At 45.6% G+C, this 15,550-nt stretch overlaps 1 protein-coding gene across 1 annotated transcript in view; it reads right to left on the reverse strand.

Annotated features, from left to right (window-relative positions):
* The window catches only part of LOC139269234 (solute carrier family 2, facilitated glucose transporter member 11-like), a 54,622-nt gene extending 39,411 nt beyond the window's left edge, over positions 1–15,211 (reverse strand). Inside the window, exons 1-6 of the mRNA XM_070888324.1 lie at positions 15,191–15,211; positions 9,420–9,518; positions 9,158–9,318; positions 5,093–5,217; positions 3,885–4,014; positions 3,017–3,165 (exon numbers count right to left, since the gene is read on the reverse strand). Of these exons, the coding sequence (XP_070744425.1) occupies positions 3,017–3,165; positions 3,885–4,014; positions 5,093–5,217; positions 9,158–9,318; positions 9,420–9,518; positions 15,191–15,211 (685 nt within the window). The remainder of the gene's footprint in view (positions 1–3,016; positions 3,166–3,884; positions 4,015–5,092; positions 5,218–9,157; positions 9,319–9,419; positions 9,519–15,190) is intronic.
* Between the last annotated feature and the right edge of the window lie 339 nt (positions 15,212–15,550).

Consider the following 15,550-nt stretch of genomic DNA (forward strand, 5'->3'; position numbering starts at 1 on the left):
ACAACAACAACCTGCATCAACAACATAAACATTTTCATTCACCCTTGTGCATTTCCTTATAGCCCCTTTTACACTGACCTACTCTAGAACTGCATCACAACGGCTCCCCTGTGACTGTAGCACAGCTGCTGGAAGGCTGCTCTCTTTCACAGGTTGCAATGACGGAGGGGCAGGGCTGGGATCAGGAATGTTGTCTTCCTGAGAGAGCACAGCAGGTTTCTGCTCCAATGACCCAGCGCCACTCCCCTGGGGCAGCACCTCATCATCCCTACCAATCTGCTGCCTCACAGTTGAGTGGGCTGCTGCGACACCGTGAGATCCCTGGTGGACTGTGGTGGACACAGCGGCAATGGCAGCCGTCAGAGCTCATGTGGCATCCAGCTGAGACTGCATGAGAGCAGTCACAGACTTGATTGACTGGATGACAGCAGTAAGACACTTCGCGGCATCTTGCTGAGACTGCATGAGAGCGTTCTGAGCTTCCATGCCACCAGCCACCCTCTCCATTGCAGCTCTAAGACGTTAGGTCGCTTCCGCCGGTGCTGCAATTGCACCTGCCACATTGTCATGACACGCGTCGAGGTTTGGATCTATACGGTCTTTCTGAGAGTCCACCATCGTCTGCACACTGGCAATGATGGGCTCCATGGTATGCGCAGAGCTATCTGCAGTGCGGGAGGTGAACTCCTCCACGCTCCTTACCACTTGCAACAGGCTCTCAGGCACCCTTGCCATTGCCCCTAGCGTGTCTGAGTGCATGACCTGCACCCTTTGTGCGAACGCCTCCACATCGAGGGGCCCATTTGAGTCGTGTGCAGCAGAGCTCACCCTTTGGAGAGCTGGCTCCCAAAGTTCCCTTTGCCCTTGACTGTGCTGCAGCTCGCTAGGCTCCGGTGCATCAACCAGTGCAGACACCTCTCCTAAGCTAAGCTGTTTAGAACATGTACTCCCAGTATCTGAGCTGATGCGGTCGAGGGTGAGAAGCAGTGATGTGGTGCTTGCATCTGTTGCTTCCTCGGCATCCTGCTCCTCCCACATTTGCTTGGTCGTCTCATTTAGCTCTGGGGGCTCAGTCACAGACTGGTCCGCCTCCAGGGCATAATCTGTAAACTGAAATGACACAAAAGTGGTGTCAAGGTGAGGGAGGGGTGCCCACCATGCAGCAACCAAGATGCACACATCATATGACCATGTTACTGATAGGCATTTGTCGAATGCCGCCCAGATGGCATCAAAGAAAGGCCTTCACTTACCAATGCTGTCTCCAGCGGGATCGGCGGTGCGGACGGCCACTGGGCAGGCAACCTGTGGCCTGATTAGTTGCAGTACCCTTGCCTCCACATCGCTGAGCTGCCGCAGTTGCGCCTCTCCACCTCCCGTTCTCTGTTGCTCCCAATGGTTATGTGCCCTCTTGGCGTACAAGGCAAAGAAAGGCTGGAGAGTAGCAGTCCAATTACAAATGTGGAACTAATGGATGTACAGCTTCATGAGCTGCAACTGCAATAACAAATGAAAGAGGCCATCAACTGTGAGTTTGCACACATGACATTTGGTTGACATCAGTAAAATGGTTGTTTGCTGACTACAAACAGACGCAGGGAAGTAAGAATTGGGGAAGGAGAGGCTCAGAGGCCGAAGGTCAATAGTAGGGGGGGCGTGTACTCACTTTCACCTTACGAGTGATGTCGTTGAACCTCTTTCGGCACTGAATCACCATCCGGTTCACTATTGAGGTGGCCGACACCTCGACAGCCATCTCTGCCCAAGCATTGCGGAAGACCTGCCAAAAGGGCCTACCAGACTCTGGGAATAGGAGGTGCCTCCTACCCTCCACAGCTTGCACCAGCATCTCAACTTGGGCATCGCTGAATCTGGTCGCCCTCATGCTGTTTCTCGGACGTGCCATTTTGCAAACAACATACAACAAACACAACATTGTAACTGATGAAAGACCTGACCTTTAAGGCAGCCAGGGACCAGGTGCTTCATTATGACTGATTAAGAGAAGGTGAAATTGGGTCCTCAGCCTTTGGTCCCGCCCCTCCAGCGCTCTGCGGAGGCCGCTGCTGCCCCCAACACCGCCCCGTTCATTTTTTTGCACAGAAGAGCGGAATTTTGCTCCATTCTCCGCCCCATCTATCATGACAGTACTTCTCCAGTTAACTCAATGGGGCGGAGGGCAATTTCCAGCCCTAACAGTCCCCATCAACTGATTTTTCTGCATTTTTATTTTGATAGCATAGCACTAGCAGATATCCCATGCTGTTGCTCACACAGATTTGGAGGTTATACCATGGCAAAAGGGATGGGAAAGGAGAGCACATTTCACTTGAAAGAATTTGGAGAGAAGAATAAGAGATGCATTCAGAGACAAGGAAGTGAATGACTTTTTTGATCGATTTCTGGAAAACAAATAGCATCTTCCTTACCCATTGTAGGCAGATAATGGAAAAAAATAAAGGTGTTCCCTTCAGAAACCACAGTTATAAAAATAAATAAATCTCTGCAAATATGATGAGAAAGAATGGTTTCTGGAGGAAAAGAGCAGCTCAGAACATTAGCAGGTGACTCACCAACAAGTGGTTGCAGAATGCCAGGGATGGTCACAACCCGAGAATGAATTAAAACCAATGGCTGATCTCAGCAGGGGGAGGGGGGTTGGGTGGAGGTCTCTATAATTGGGCTCAGTGCTAATAGGCTAGGGAGAAGCAAAAGTAATTAACCAGGGTACCCTCTGCTGGAAATGTGGATGTCGTGGGGACATGAACTACCTCATAACCAAACAGACTGGCGAAGCCCGTATTTGAAGAATAGCAGGTCAGCGAGGGCTGTAGGCACCTGTAAATCCACACTGCAGTTCTTCAGTAGTGGAGCAGAGAAAATGAAATAGATTTGTGTTTGATTATAGTGCAAGGCCTGCCTCTGTAACCACTGGGGGAATTTCCATTCCTGCTTTCTCCATGATCCCCCAGCCAATGGGAAAAAATATTTATTCTCCTTTCTCTGAACCACTTACCCTTTATGCACAAGTTCTTGTTCTCCCTGTCAATCAGCAGGTATCTGGGACTCTCTGGGCACCACGGCAGAGTGATGAGCTGGATCAGAGCCGGCACTGCACAGGACGCCAGCAGTAGAGGCCACAATTCTTCACTGCCCAAAATCTCTCTGCAAGTAATATCATGAAATGGCATCACTTCCTTATGAATACACCTTGTTCGACCAACACAGTCCAATATAGTTGCACTATGCACAAAGGATCAGTGGTGAGTGGAGGTCTGTGATGGGACAATATTGGAACACATCCCGAAGAATTATTTTTTTAAATTAAACTGCTGTAGATTTTCATGGACTGAACATTTAACAGTTATTAATGAAATTTATTGCTAGATATATTTACAGTAAAATGTGCACATTGACAATTATTATCTACACTAACAACCTCACCAGAGGATGGGGTCCAGCGGGTGGGGATACATGGGTGGGTACAGGGGCATGGGACCTGGAAGTGAGTGCCCCGGGGGATGGGGCTCAGTGGGGCAGAGCCCAGGGGGTTGGGGCCCAAGGAGAGGGGCTCTGGTGGGCAGATCTGGGGTTGGGGGGTCAGTGCCCAGGGGGTGAAGCAATGGAGGTGTGGCCCAGGGGTTGGGGCCTGGGGTGGTGGGCCCATCTTCTGCAAGCATCTTGTTCGACTGAAATTTAGAATGGGTGCAACCCTGGTGTATCTGAGTTACACATCTAGTTCAACATCCCCATGCCAGAACTATACCATCTTTGTATCAAAAATAAAAATCTTAATTTTGGGCCATGTATCTTTATGCAGCGTTTTGTCAGAAACACATACACTACGCACAGGTATTGTAAAATAACTTAATCTTACAACTTACCTAAGTCCGATGGTCTGTCCCACCACTAAACCAGCTGCAATGAAGGGAGCAATTGACAGGGACACTAGGCCTCGGATCTTCTTAGGTGCACACTCACCGAGATACATGGAGTTATTTTTCATTACCACACCTCCGATCAAAAGGAAAACTGAGTTACATAACTGATCCGGATATGCTTGTCCACTTTTTTACTGTTATTGAATATTCGCAACACTGCGCTGATTTATTCAATCTGTAAATTTGGTTTCAAGACATTTTTTGATGCACCAGTATTTTGCTTGGATATTAGCTGTACAGAATCATAGAATCTTAAAGCACAGAAGGTGGCCATTCAGCCCATTGTACCTGATACTTAAAGAGCTATCCCATTAGTCCCACTGCCCTGTTCTTTCACATAACTCTGAAAAATTTTTGTAGACTTTATCGAGCGGGAATATATCGGGCGCGTGGTATATCAGGCGAGGGGTATATCAGGCATGCTGTATAGCGGGCGGGGGGGAGGAATATTGGCCGGGTGGTGCACATTGGGCGGGTGGGTATATCGGGCGGGAGGCTTTAACAGGCGATGATTATATCGGGCGGGCGAGAATATATCGGGCAGGGGGTATTTCAGGCATGCAGTATATCGGGGGGGTGGGGGGGGGGGAAATATCGGGCGGTTGATTTACGTTGATTGGGCGGTGCATATCGGGCGGGAGGCTTTAAGAAGCGATGAGTATATTAGGCAGGGTGGTTTATGGCGGGCGGTATAACGGGCGAGGGGTATATCAAGCATGCTGTATAACGGTGGGGAGGGGGTTGGAAATATGGGCCGGGTAGTTTACATCGATCAGGCAGTGCACATTGGATGGGGTGTATATCGGGCGGGGGGGTATAACAGGTGATGAGTTTGTGGGGGTGGGGGGGGGGTTACATCGGGCGGGGTGGTTTATGGTGGGCGGTATATCAGGCATGCTGTATATCGGGGGAGGTGGGGTTGTTGGGAATATGGGCCGGATGGTTTACATCGATCGGGCAGTGCACATTGGGTGGGGAGGTATATCGGTGGGGGGATATAACAGGTGATGAGTATGTGGGGGGGGGGTTACATCGGGCGGGGGGGGGCGTTAATGGGTGGGGGTATATCCGGCAGCCAACACAATACCTTCCCTTTTATACGGCTGGCTGAGCCCCATTTCTACCACCTAATTTGTTCGAAAAAAGTGTACCTGAGTTTATTCCAGAAAAGAATCTCCCAATTATGATCATCTCGAAGGATTCGGCTGTTCTGCTCAGCCCCATTAGCAAAGCACCAACAAGTACAAAAATGTTGCTTAGCAACAGCGAATTCCTCCTGAGAGAAAAAAGTAGTGAATATCAGTCTGTAAAATGTGATGGAGGCAAGTTTCCATTCACATCAACGGAATTGAGCGCTTCATATCTGCTTACAATTGTTCTAATGGCTAAACGTACCAGCAGCCTCAGTGCAGACATTTATATTCAAGAGAAGTGGCCCACTGTCAAATAGATAAAAGTTTCTCCATTTAAAAAGTGGAGATTAGAAGCAGTTTATTCTCATGGATCAGCAACAGTTTAATGGGGAATTCATGATCATTTCAAGTAGATTGTCTTTCTTCATTGACAAACTGGATTTGCTCTGAACCTTAATTGACTGTGAGTAAACTATTGCCTGGGTGCAAGGAAGTCACAGGGCTGTAATCCCACCCACGGGTTTTAATAATATCGGAGACCCGGGGAGAAAAGGCAGAAAGATTGCAGTTCTGCTTTTGAACTACCAACAAGTAATTCCGTTTCAATACAATATGTACTTGTAGTCTGATTCACCAGTGTTCAGAACTGCCTTCATCCTCTGCAATGGTGTCACTGTGTCACCTTATGAGGCCGCAAGACTCTGCTTGAGACCGCGGAAGCTCAATTCACATAGAAATCTTCTCCTAGCAATCAGTTCTTCATCTGATCAAGACGGTGGCTCACCACCACCTTCTCAAGGGCAATTGGGGATGAGCAATAAATGCTGGCCTTGCCATCGATGCCCACATCACATGAATGAACAAAAAAAGACTCCTGTGGCATCCAGGGAGCATTGGCTTTGGTTGCCCTCCCTTCTCCCTTGTGGAATGTACCGAGACTGTACCTGAACCATCTCCCCTTTAAAGACCATCCATTGCTCCATTATATTGTTCCCTCTCCTTCCATCCTCGCTCTCTTGTCCCTCCATCCTATCTCTCCTTATCCTTCCATCCATCTATCCTCTCCATCCTAACTTCCATCATCTCCCTCCACCCTCTCTTCCACTCCCTCCTTCCTCTCCACTCCCTCCATCCTAACTTCAAGCTTCTGTCCCTCCATCCTAACTCCAAGCCTCTCTGTCCATCCTCATTTCTATCCGCACCCTCCTTCCTCTGCCTCCATCCTCTCCTCCACTCCCTCCATCCTCTCCTCCACTCCCTCCCTCCATCCTCACTTCCATCACCTCCCTCCATTCTCATCCTGCAGGCCTGATGAGTTTAGAATGACTGCTGCTAAGTGGTCACTGATCTTTGACTTCTAATAAGTGTAAAAAAAAAAGTTTCAATTATGGTTGGTTGCAGCTCCCAGTGAAACTATGGATATTTGAAATGGGCTTTGTGTGTTTAATGTGAGAAGTAGGAGACAGATGAAAGGAAACCATGGGCCAGATTTTGCCTCTGGTCTACCTGTTGGATACAGCTGTATGAAAGCACACTCGCTATTAAATAGCATAGTCACGACACTGTTCTGAGCTGCTGCTGATTCTACAAGTTGAAATCCAGTTCAAAGGCTGGATATTCTGAGGTGGATGTCTCACCTCCTGGCTCCCCAAAGCCTTTCCACCAGAATATGCTCCACTTGCCTGGATGAGTGCAGCTCCAACAACACTCAAGAAGCTCGACACCATCCAGGACAAAGCAGCCCGCTTGATTCGCACCCCATCCACCACCTTAAACATTCACTCCCTCCACCACCAGTGCATCGTGCTTGCACAACGTACCATCTACAAGATGCACTGCAGTAACTCGCCAAAGTTTCTTCGACAGCACCTCCCAAACCCATGAACTCTCCCACCTAGAAGAACCAGGGCAGCAGGTGCATAGGGACACCATCACCTCCAAGTGCTCCTCCAAGTCACACACCATCTTGACTTGGAAATATATCGCTGTTCCTTCATAGTCGTTGGGTCAAAATTCTGAAACTTCTTCCTTAACAACACTACGGGAGTGCCTTCACCTCGCGGACTGCAGCAGTTCAAGAAAATGGTCCACCACAACCTTCACAAGGGTAGTTGGGGATGGGCAATAAAAGCCGGCCTTGCCATTGACGTACACATCCCGCACACAAAGAAAGAAGGATAAACCTGGTCAGTTTAACATCAGTAGTGATGAAGGTTTTAGAAACAGTGAGCCTGAAATTCCGATGTCCCGGGTCTGTACGAAGTTTCTACTGACCCAGGAAGGCATCGGAAAAGCCGGTTTTCAGCGCGCAATGCGCATGCGTTGAAAACCAGCTTTTCCGATCTGTCAAGTTTCTGGCTTGACAGATCTCACGTATATCGGGAGCGAGGACACTTGCAAGGGCAAGATTTGTGATATTTACGCATATCTTGGCCAGCAAATGTCCTCAAAAATCTTGCGTCTGGAAAAGCAGGCATATAGCCTACTTTTACAGGCGCAAGTGTTTAAAAACTTACATAAACATTCAAATTAAATTAAATAAACACATTTGAAAACATATTTTATTGTTAAAAACCCTCCCCACTATGGTAAGTTTATTTTAAGGCATAATTTAAAAAAACTTTAAAAAGTCGGGAAAATATAATTTTTATAAGAACTTTAATTTAAATTAATCTTAAATATGTAAGAGTATTTTTCTATTTTTTATTAGTGTTTTGTGTGTTTGGGGGGGGCTTCTCATTCATAATAAAGGGAACTCCAGCTTACGGAGTTCCCATTATTATGAATGGGAAAATACTGTACCTTGATTGGCTGCCCAGAGCTATGGAACTCCAGCTCCAGCAAACGGATGTCCTAACGTGCACGCGCTCTAATGCATAGGGAGTGAAGGCCTCAGGATCGGAAGTTCGAGCAGGCGCAGCACTTTCAGGTAAGTGCGCATTTTTTTTCCTTTTTTCAGTAGTTTGCCCACGGGAAGACTTCGATCAGGATTTCTGGGCCAATAATTTGGGAGAAAATTAACAGCCACTTGGATAATAAAAGAGAGCCAGCATGGATTTATTAAGGGCAAATCATGTTTGACTAACTTGATTCGGTTTTTTTATGAGGTAACAGAGAGGCGGGTGGGGGGGGGGGGAGGAGGGGCCAGATGAGGGCTGTGCAGTTGATGTGTGTATGGACTTTCAAAAGGCGTTTGATAAAGTGCCACATATTCGGCTTGTTAGCAAAATTGAAGCCCATGGGATAAAAGGGGCAGTAGCAGCATGGATACAAAATTGGCTAAAGGAATAGAAAGAGTTGTGAATGGCTGTTTTTTGGACTGGAACGAGGTATACAGTTGTGTTCCCCAAGGTTCAATACTAGGGCCACTGCTGTTTTTGATATACATTAATGACTTGCACTTGGGCATAGAGGGTACAATTTCAAAATTTGCAGTTGACATGAAACTTGGAAGTGTAAACAGTGAGGAAGATAGTAATAGACTTCAAGAAGACATAGTCAGGCTGGTGGAATGGACAGACACATGGCAGATGAAAGTTATCGCAGAGAAGTGTGAGGTGATACATTTTGGTAGGAAGAATGAAAGACCATACATACTAAATGGTACAATGTTAAAGGGGGTGCACAAATCTTTGAAGGTGGCAGGACAGGTTAACAAAGCAATTAATAAAGCATATGGGATCCTGGGCTTCATAAATAGAGGCTTAGAGTATAAAAAAAACAGAAAGTTATGGTAAACCTATATAAAACATTAGGTTGGCCCTAGCTGGAGTATTGTGTCCAATTTTGGGCACCACACTTGGAAGGACGTGAAGGCTCTGGAGAGGGTACAGAAGAGATTTGCTAGATTGGTTCCAGGGATGAGGAATTACAGTTATGTAGATAGACTGGGAGAAGCTGGGGGTGTTCTCATTAGAACAGCAAAGGGTAAGAGGAGATTTGATGGAGGTCAAAGTCAAGATCTGTCCTGTTGAGTGTTTTTCCCTGCGGCTTATTCAAGTCCTGACCTGGACATGCCATTTCTTGGCAATGAATAGCCTAATTGTCAGGGTTTAACCCTGACATTCCCCCTGTAGTTCATACCTTCCACACGTTATGGCCAAGGGTCCAGCAAGAAGTGCCCCGACCAATCCTCCAACAGGATAAGTGGCCACGGTGATGCTCCAGAGCAGTGTGATGGACCAACTCTCCAGCTGCATGCCATAGTGCTTAGTGCAGGTCTCAGCGATAAACTTTAGGATGTACTGTCATTTTGAAGTAAAGAAAAATACGATTTAGTTTGAATTATTCCTTTACAAAAATGGAGACAACTGACCTTTACAAGTTGAACATTGTCTGGACCCACAATTGTTGGTGCATTGATGATTGTATTGTTAAGCCCATATTGAAAGGTGCCACCAATGCTGGCAGCAAAAATAGTCAGGAGGAGACCTCGGATCTGCAGCTACAGGAGCACAAAGGAAATAGAAAAGATTACTTTCCAGTGAGGCTTACTTACATTTAAAGAAAAGAGCTTATTTATGCAGGGCTTTTCTCATTGTCAGGATGTCCCAAAGAGCTTCAAAGCCAATGAAGTATTTTTTGAAGGGTAGTCACTGTTTTAAGAACATAAGAAATAGAAGCAGGAATAGGCCATATGGCCCCTCTAGCCTGCTCCACCATTCAATAAGAACATGGCTGATCATCGACCTCGACTCTACTTTCCCACCCGATCTCTATATCCCTTGATTCCCCCAGACTCCAAAAATCTATCTTTCTCAGCCGTGAATATATTCAGAGACTCAGCATTCACAGCTCTCTGGGGCAACAATCTGAATGAAGAAATTCCTCCTCATCTCTGTCTTAAATTGTCTACCCCTTATCCTGAGACATTCCAGTCAGGGGAAACAACCTCTCAGCATCTACCCTGACAATCGCCTTCAGAATCTTGTATGTTTCAATGAGATCACCTCTCCTTCTCAATTCCAGAGAGTATAAAGACATTCTACTCAATCTCTCATCATAAGTCAGCCTTCTCATCCCAGGAATCAATCTAGTGAACCTTTGTTGCACTGTCTCCAAGGCAAGTATAACTTTCCTTAGATAAGGAGACCAAAACTGTGCACTGTACTCCAGGTGTGGTCTCACCAAGGCCCTGTACAATTGTAGCAAGGCTTCCTTACTCTTATACTCCAACCCCCTTGCAATAAAGGACAACATGCCATTTGCCTTCCTTATTGTTTGCAGTACCTGCATGCTAGCTTTCTGTGTTTCTTGCACAAGGACACCCAAATCTCGCTGAACACCAACATTTAAAAATTTCTCACCATTTAAAAAATATTCTGTTTTTCTATTCTTCCTAATAAAGTGAATAACCTCACATTTCGCTACATTATATTCCATCTGCCACCTTACTGCCCAGTATAGTTAGGGGATAGATAAGCTTCTCTGCAGCCGAGAGCATGTGTCCCGAAGGCTGTGTTGCCAGCCCGATGCCAGGGCTAAGGATCTCTCAGCTGGGCTGAGAGGAACCTGGAGTGGGAGGGGAAATATCCAGTTGCTGTGGCCCACGTAGGACCAATGACAGGTAGGGCAAAGAAAGAGGTTCTGCGAAGGGGGTATGAGCAGCTAGGGGCCAAATTAAAAAGCAGAACCACAATGGTAATAATCTCTGGATTACTACCTGAGTCACGAGCAAATTTGCATAGAGTAAATATGATCAAGAGCTAAACATGTGGCTCAAAGACTGGTGTGGGAGAAATAGGTTTTGTTTCATGGGGCACTGGCACCATTACTGGGGTAAGAGGGAGCTGTTCCATTCTGACGGACTCCACTTAGACCGTGCTGGGACTAGGGTCCCGGCGAATCAAATAACTAGGGCTCTAGAGAGGGCTTTAAACTAAATAGTGAGATGGTGGGCGGGGGGGAGGGTTCAGCTGAGCACAAATTTAAAAAGTCAAAGAATAAGGAGAAGGCAATAGAGCAGGGTAGCACTGGGGGAAATGAAAGCCAGAGCATGACAGGAAGGGACTGAATGTATAAACATAAAAGTAAATCAGAAAGTGGCATCAAAGCAGGAAAAAAGAGGAAAGAACAAATTTAAAAGCTCTATCTGAATGCACGCAGCATTCGTAACAAAATAGATGAGTTGACGGCACAAATGGGTATGATCTGATAGCCATTACAGAGACGTAGTTGCAAGGTGACCTAGACTGGGAACTAAATATTATGAGGTATTTGACAATTCGGAAGAACAGACAGAAAGGAAAAGGAAGTGGGGTAGCTCTGTTAATAAAGGATGAGATCAGTGCGTTAGTGAGAAACGATATTGGCTCAGAGATGTTGAATCGGCTTGGGTGGAGATAAGGAATAATATGGGGGAAAAGTCACTGATGGGTGTAGTCTATAGGCCCCCTAACAGTGGCTACACCTTTGGACAGAGTACAAATCAAGAAATAATAGAGGCTTGTAAAAAAGGACGGCAATAATCATGGGCGATTTTAACCTTCACATTGATTGGAAAGAGCAAATTGGCTAGGGTAACCTTGAGGAAGAGTTCATAGAGTATCCGGGATAGTTTCCTCGAATAGAACGTTGCGGAACCAACCAGGGAGCAGGCTATCTTAGATCTGGTACTATGTAATGAGACAGGATTAATAAACGATCTCCTAGTAAAGGATCCTCTAGGAATAATTGACCATAACATGGTTGAATTTCAAATTCAGTTGGAGGATGAGAAAGTTGAATCTCTAACCCTTAAATAAAGGAGACTACACAGCTTTCAAGGCAGAGTTGGCAAATGTGGACTGGGAAAATAGATTAAAGAGTGGGACAGTTGGTGAGCAGTGGCAGACATTTAAGGAGATATTTCATAACTCTCAACAAAAATATATCCCAATGAGAAGAAAAGGCTGTAAGAGAAGGGATAACCGTCCGTGGCTAACTAAGGAAATAAGGGATGGTCTCAAATTGAAAACAAGGACATACAATGTTGCCAAGACTAGTGGGAGGCCAGAGGATTGGGAAACTTTTAAAAACCAGCAAAGAATCACTAAAAAAATGATAGAGAGGGAAGAAAGATTATGAAAGTAAACTAGCACAAAATATAAAAACAGATAGTAAGAGTTCCTACAGGTACATAAAAAGGAAAAGAGTGGCTAAAGTAAATGTTGGTCCCTTTGAGGATGAGACTGGGGAATTAATAATGGGGAACAGGGAAATGGCAGAGACTTTGAATAAATATTTTGTATCGGTCTTGTAGGGTGTTTGTTTTTACACTCTACCTTGATTCATTTGACCTCGGAACTTAAAGGGGAAAGGACAACACATAGAAACATAGAAAACGTAGAAAATAGGTGCAGGAGTAGGCCATTCAGCCCTTCGAGCCTGCACCACTATTCAATAAGATCATGGCTGATCATTCCCTCAGTACCCCTTTCCTGCTTTCTCTCCATACCCCTTGATCCCTTTAGCCATAAGGGCCATATCTAACTCCCTCTTGAATATATCCAATGAACTGGCATCAACAACTCTCTGCGGCAGGGAATTCCACAGGTTAACAACTCTGAGTGTAGAAGTTTCTTCTCATCTCAGTCCTAAATGGCCTACCCCTTATCCTAAGACTGTGTCCCCTAATGGCATCGTATCAACAATAACTAGGTTGGTTTGACATTCAGAAGGCCATTGATTGAAACAGGAGCTAAGGAGTTCCCCATCACAGCTAAGTGTATCGTGTGGTGAGATATCAAGTCTCACAGGCCAGATGGTCCACGGTTCAATTCTATTGTGCAGAGTTAACTGATCTTTAGCTCTAGTGGGGAGTGCAACTATTGGCTTCACTAATCTTAAGCAGAGTGTGTGTGTGTGGGCGGGGTGAGGAAGAGGAGAGAGAACCACACACACCCCCAGGTTCCCATTCCTTGGCACCAGCCGGTGATCCCTGCTGGAGAGCATTGAGTGGGTAAGTTAGGATCAGACGTGGCTGTGATTCCCCTCCTGGTCAAACAGCCCAACACTCACTGTTTAGTGCTATACTTCAAGAACCACCACTTGGGCTGCCAGTATCTGTGAGAGTCAACAGCCAAGCACTGGGTGGGGGGCAAAGAGGATCAGTGACACCACAAAAGATAAAATCCTACATCGTCTCCTTACATGGCACAAAATTTAGGCTTAACCCAGTGTCAGTTTTATTACACAAAAAACGACTAAAACTACAGGACTAGACTTCTGAGAGAAATCAACTGAAAACATACAATCACCTTTCCTGGCTATAGTTATTGTAGGTTCGTGGTCATTTGGTTTTGTGACCGGTTGGTGGTTCTTCTGGCCGTTCTCTGCATTGCTGTTGCTTCTGTGTACGTTCCATACCTCACTTCGCTTTGGTACCCCTCTTCCATTTCCCGCCAAACGATGTTGGACGACTGGTGGAGTAACCTCTGAGCTGCTTCGAGCCCGACTGATGGAACTGGTCGCCTCGTGGTCTCCTGAGCTGCTTCGAGCTTGCATATTTATATCCACGTTATGACTGATCTCCCGCCACTGCAGTTTTGATAATGTGTTTGCATTGATACATTGTTTTGTGGTCCCCTTGGTTGATTGATTGCAATAATGGACTTGTTTTCCCATTTGCACACTGAGTCTGCAAGGCTCAAGTTGATTTCTCAACACTTCGTTCCCAGAAAATGTGCACCTGGTGTGGTTCCTTTTGTTGTCCAGTCTTTTTACAGACTTGGTGTCTCCAGTGAGCTTGTTTTTCCCCACCCTGGTCAATCAAGTTCAGGGCCTCATGTAACAACCCCATTGTTGTTATGCATAAAGTCAGTTTTGGTTCCTGACCACAGAATGCCCTTAATTGTCAAGCTTAATTCCAAAAGCTTATATTAAATTCCAAAAGCTGTATTAATCAATTTTTAGTTCATTGTCTCCTTCTGTGCTTTTCTGAAGATTAGTAACCTTACACTCAATCTATAACACTAGAGACATTACTTGTGGATTTCTTCTTTTTCTATGAGCTCTTTTTGGGTGTATTGCAGTCTCAGTCAAAAACTCCCGATTACATTCCTTTTTTACAACAAAAAACAGTACTTTTTCCCAACAAACCAATGCTTTTTACAATAAAAATGTTTGGTCTTGATCTGACTTCAGTTTTATATACAAACACCTTTGGCCTTGGTTCATCTTAACGACCCTTCAAGATTCCCTTCCTTCATTTTCTGTTTTAACTTACAGGATAAGATAAATAGGTACGCCACTATCACCAAATCTACAATGACTAGTGCGTGTGACACGATTCGAACCCAGGGGGGAATCTCAATATTGAATCCCAAATCCCATTATGGAGGAACCATCATTTCCTCAATTTCCTCCCTTACTTTTTCATTTGTTTGGTGTAATATGTAATAGTGCTTGTGGGATAGCTCGATGTCCTTTAATAACTTGGTCAAATGTTCGATTAACAGCGAGACACTTGTGTATTTTTGGTCTGAGCTAGGAATTATCCTTTCTTGTGCTATGAGTGTCCCTACCTGGGGTGTGAAACAAAAGGTGGAATCTGTCACTGGACACCAAGTGTCCTGGTATACTCTGTGCCGGCTTTCGCTGATGGTGATACAGTATGTACCGTTTCCCTTGTACGCAACCTGTGGCGGGACATGGTCACGAGCCGTCACTTCCATGATACAGCTTATAAGCTGCCCGTCCTTGTACATGAACTTACATACCGGCCGGTCAAAAGGATTCAGATGATAGGGGCACAATATCACGTTTGTACCTCCTCTCTGGTATCCCTCCAGACTAGCACCGGTTATTGAGTGACCCAATTTTACCACAGACTGCGGGGTTTTATGATGCTTCACATGTACCCCGTTCCAAATTACCCGAATGTTTTCCACCCAGTATACCGGTACGGATCGTTGTGACTGATCCATCATTGGTATTCAAAGTATTATCCCCATTATGGATTGTTTACTTTGACCACAGTTGACCGGGACTGGATACGCTTCGGAGGCTGACTGTAGCTGGCACGAATTCAGTAGGTTGTTATAGGCACTCAATGCCTTTAGATGCTTGTTACTGACCCACGATGGTACGTGGCCTTGTTTTAAATCCTCTAAATTACTGCGTCCTTCATTTAACAACCAAGCTCCGTACATGACGCATAAGTCATTTTGAGTAGCTTGATCTGATGCGTTTCTACCCTCCTTGATTAAAGCATTGATGGTCTGAGCATATGTTTCCACCTCAGCTATCATCTCTTTCAAATGATTTGTCATTGCCTGATCCTCCTGTAATTCGTTACCCTCTATGTCACTACCCTTCTCCAATATCTTCTTTAACTGGTCCATTAAGGTATTCACTTGGACTTGCAACTGCGCGTTGTCCACACTATTTACCAATGATGTCCCAGTATTAAATGCTGTAGCTACATCACTCATTAGCCCACTTTACCGTCTCGGTTTGTACGCTTCTCCCTGACTCTCGTCCCCATAATTCTTTTGA

Source organism: Pristiophorus japonicus, chromosome 8, assembly GCF_044704955.1.
Source record: "Pristiophorus japonicus isolate sPriJap1 chromosome 8, sPriJap1.hap1, whole genome shotgun sequence".
Taxonomy (NCBI): Eukaryota; Metazoa; Chordata; class Chondrichthyes; family Pristiophoridae; genus Pristiophorus; species Pristiophorus japonicus.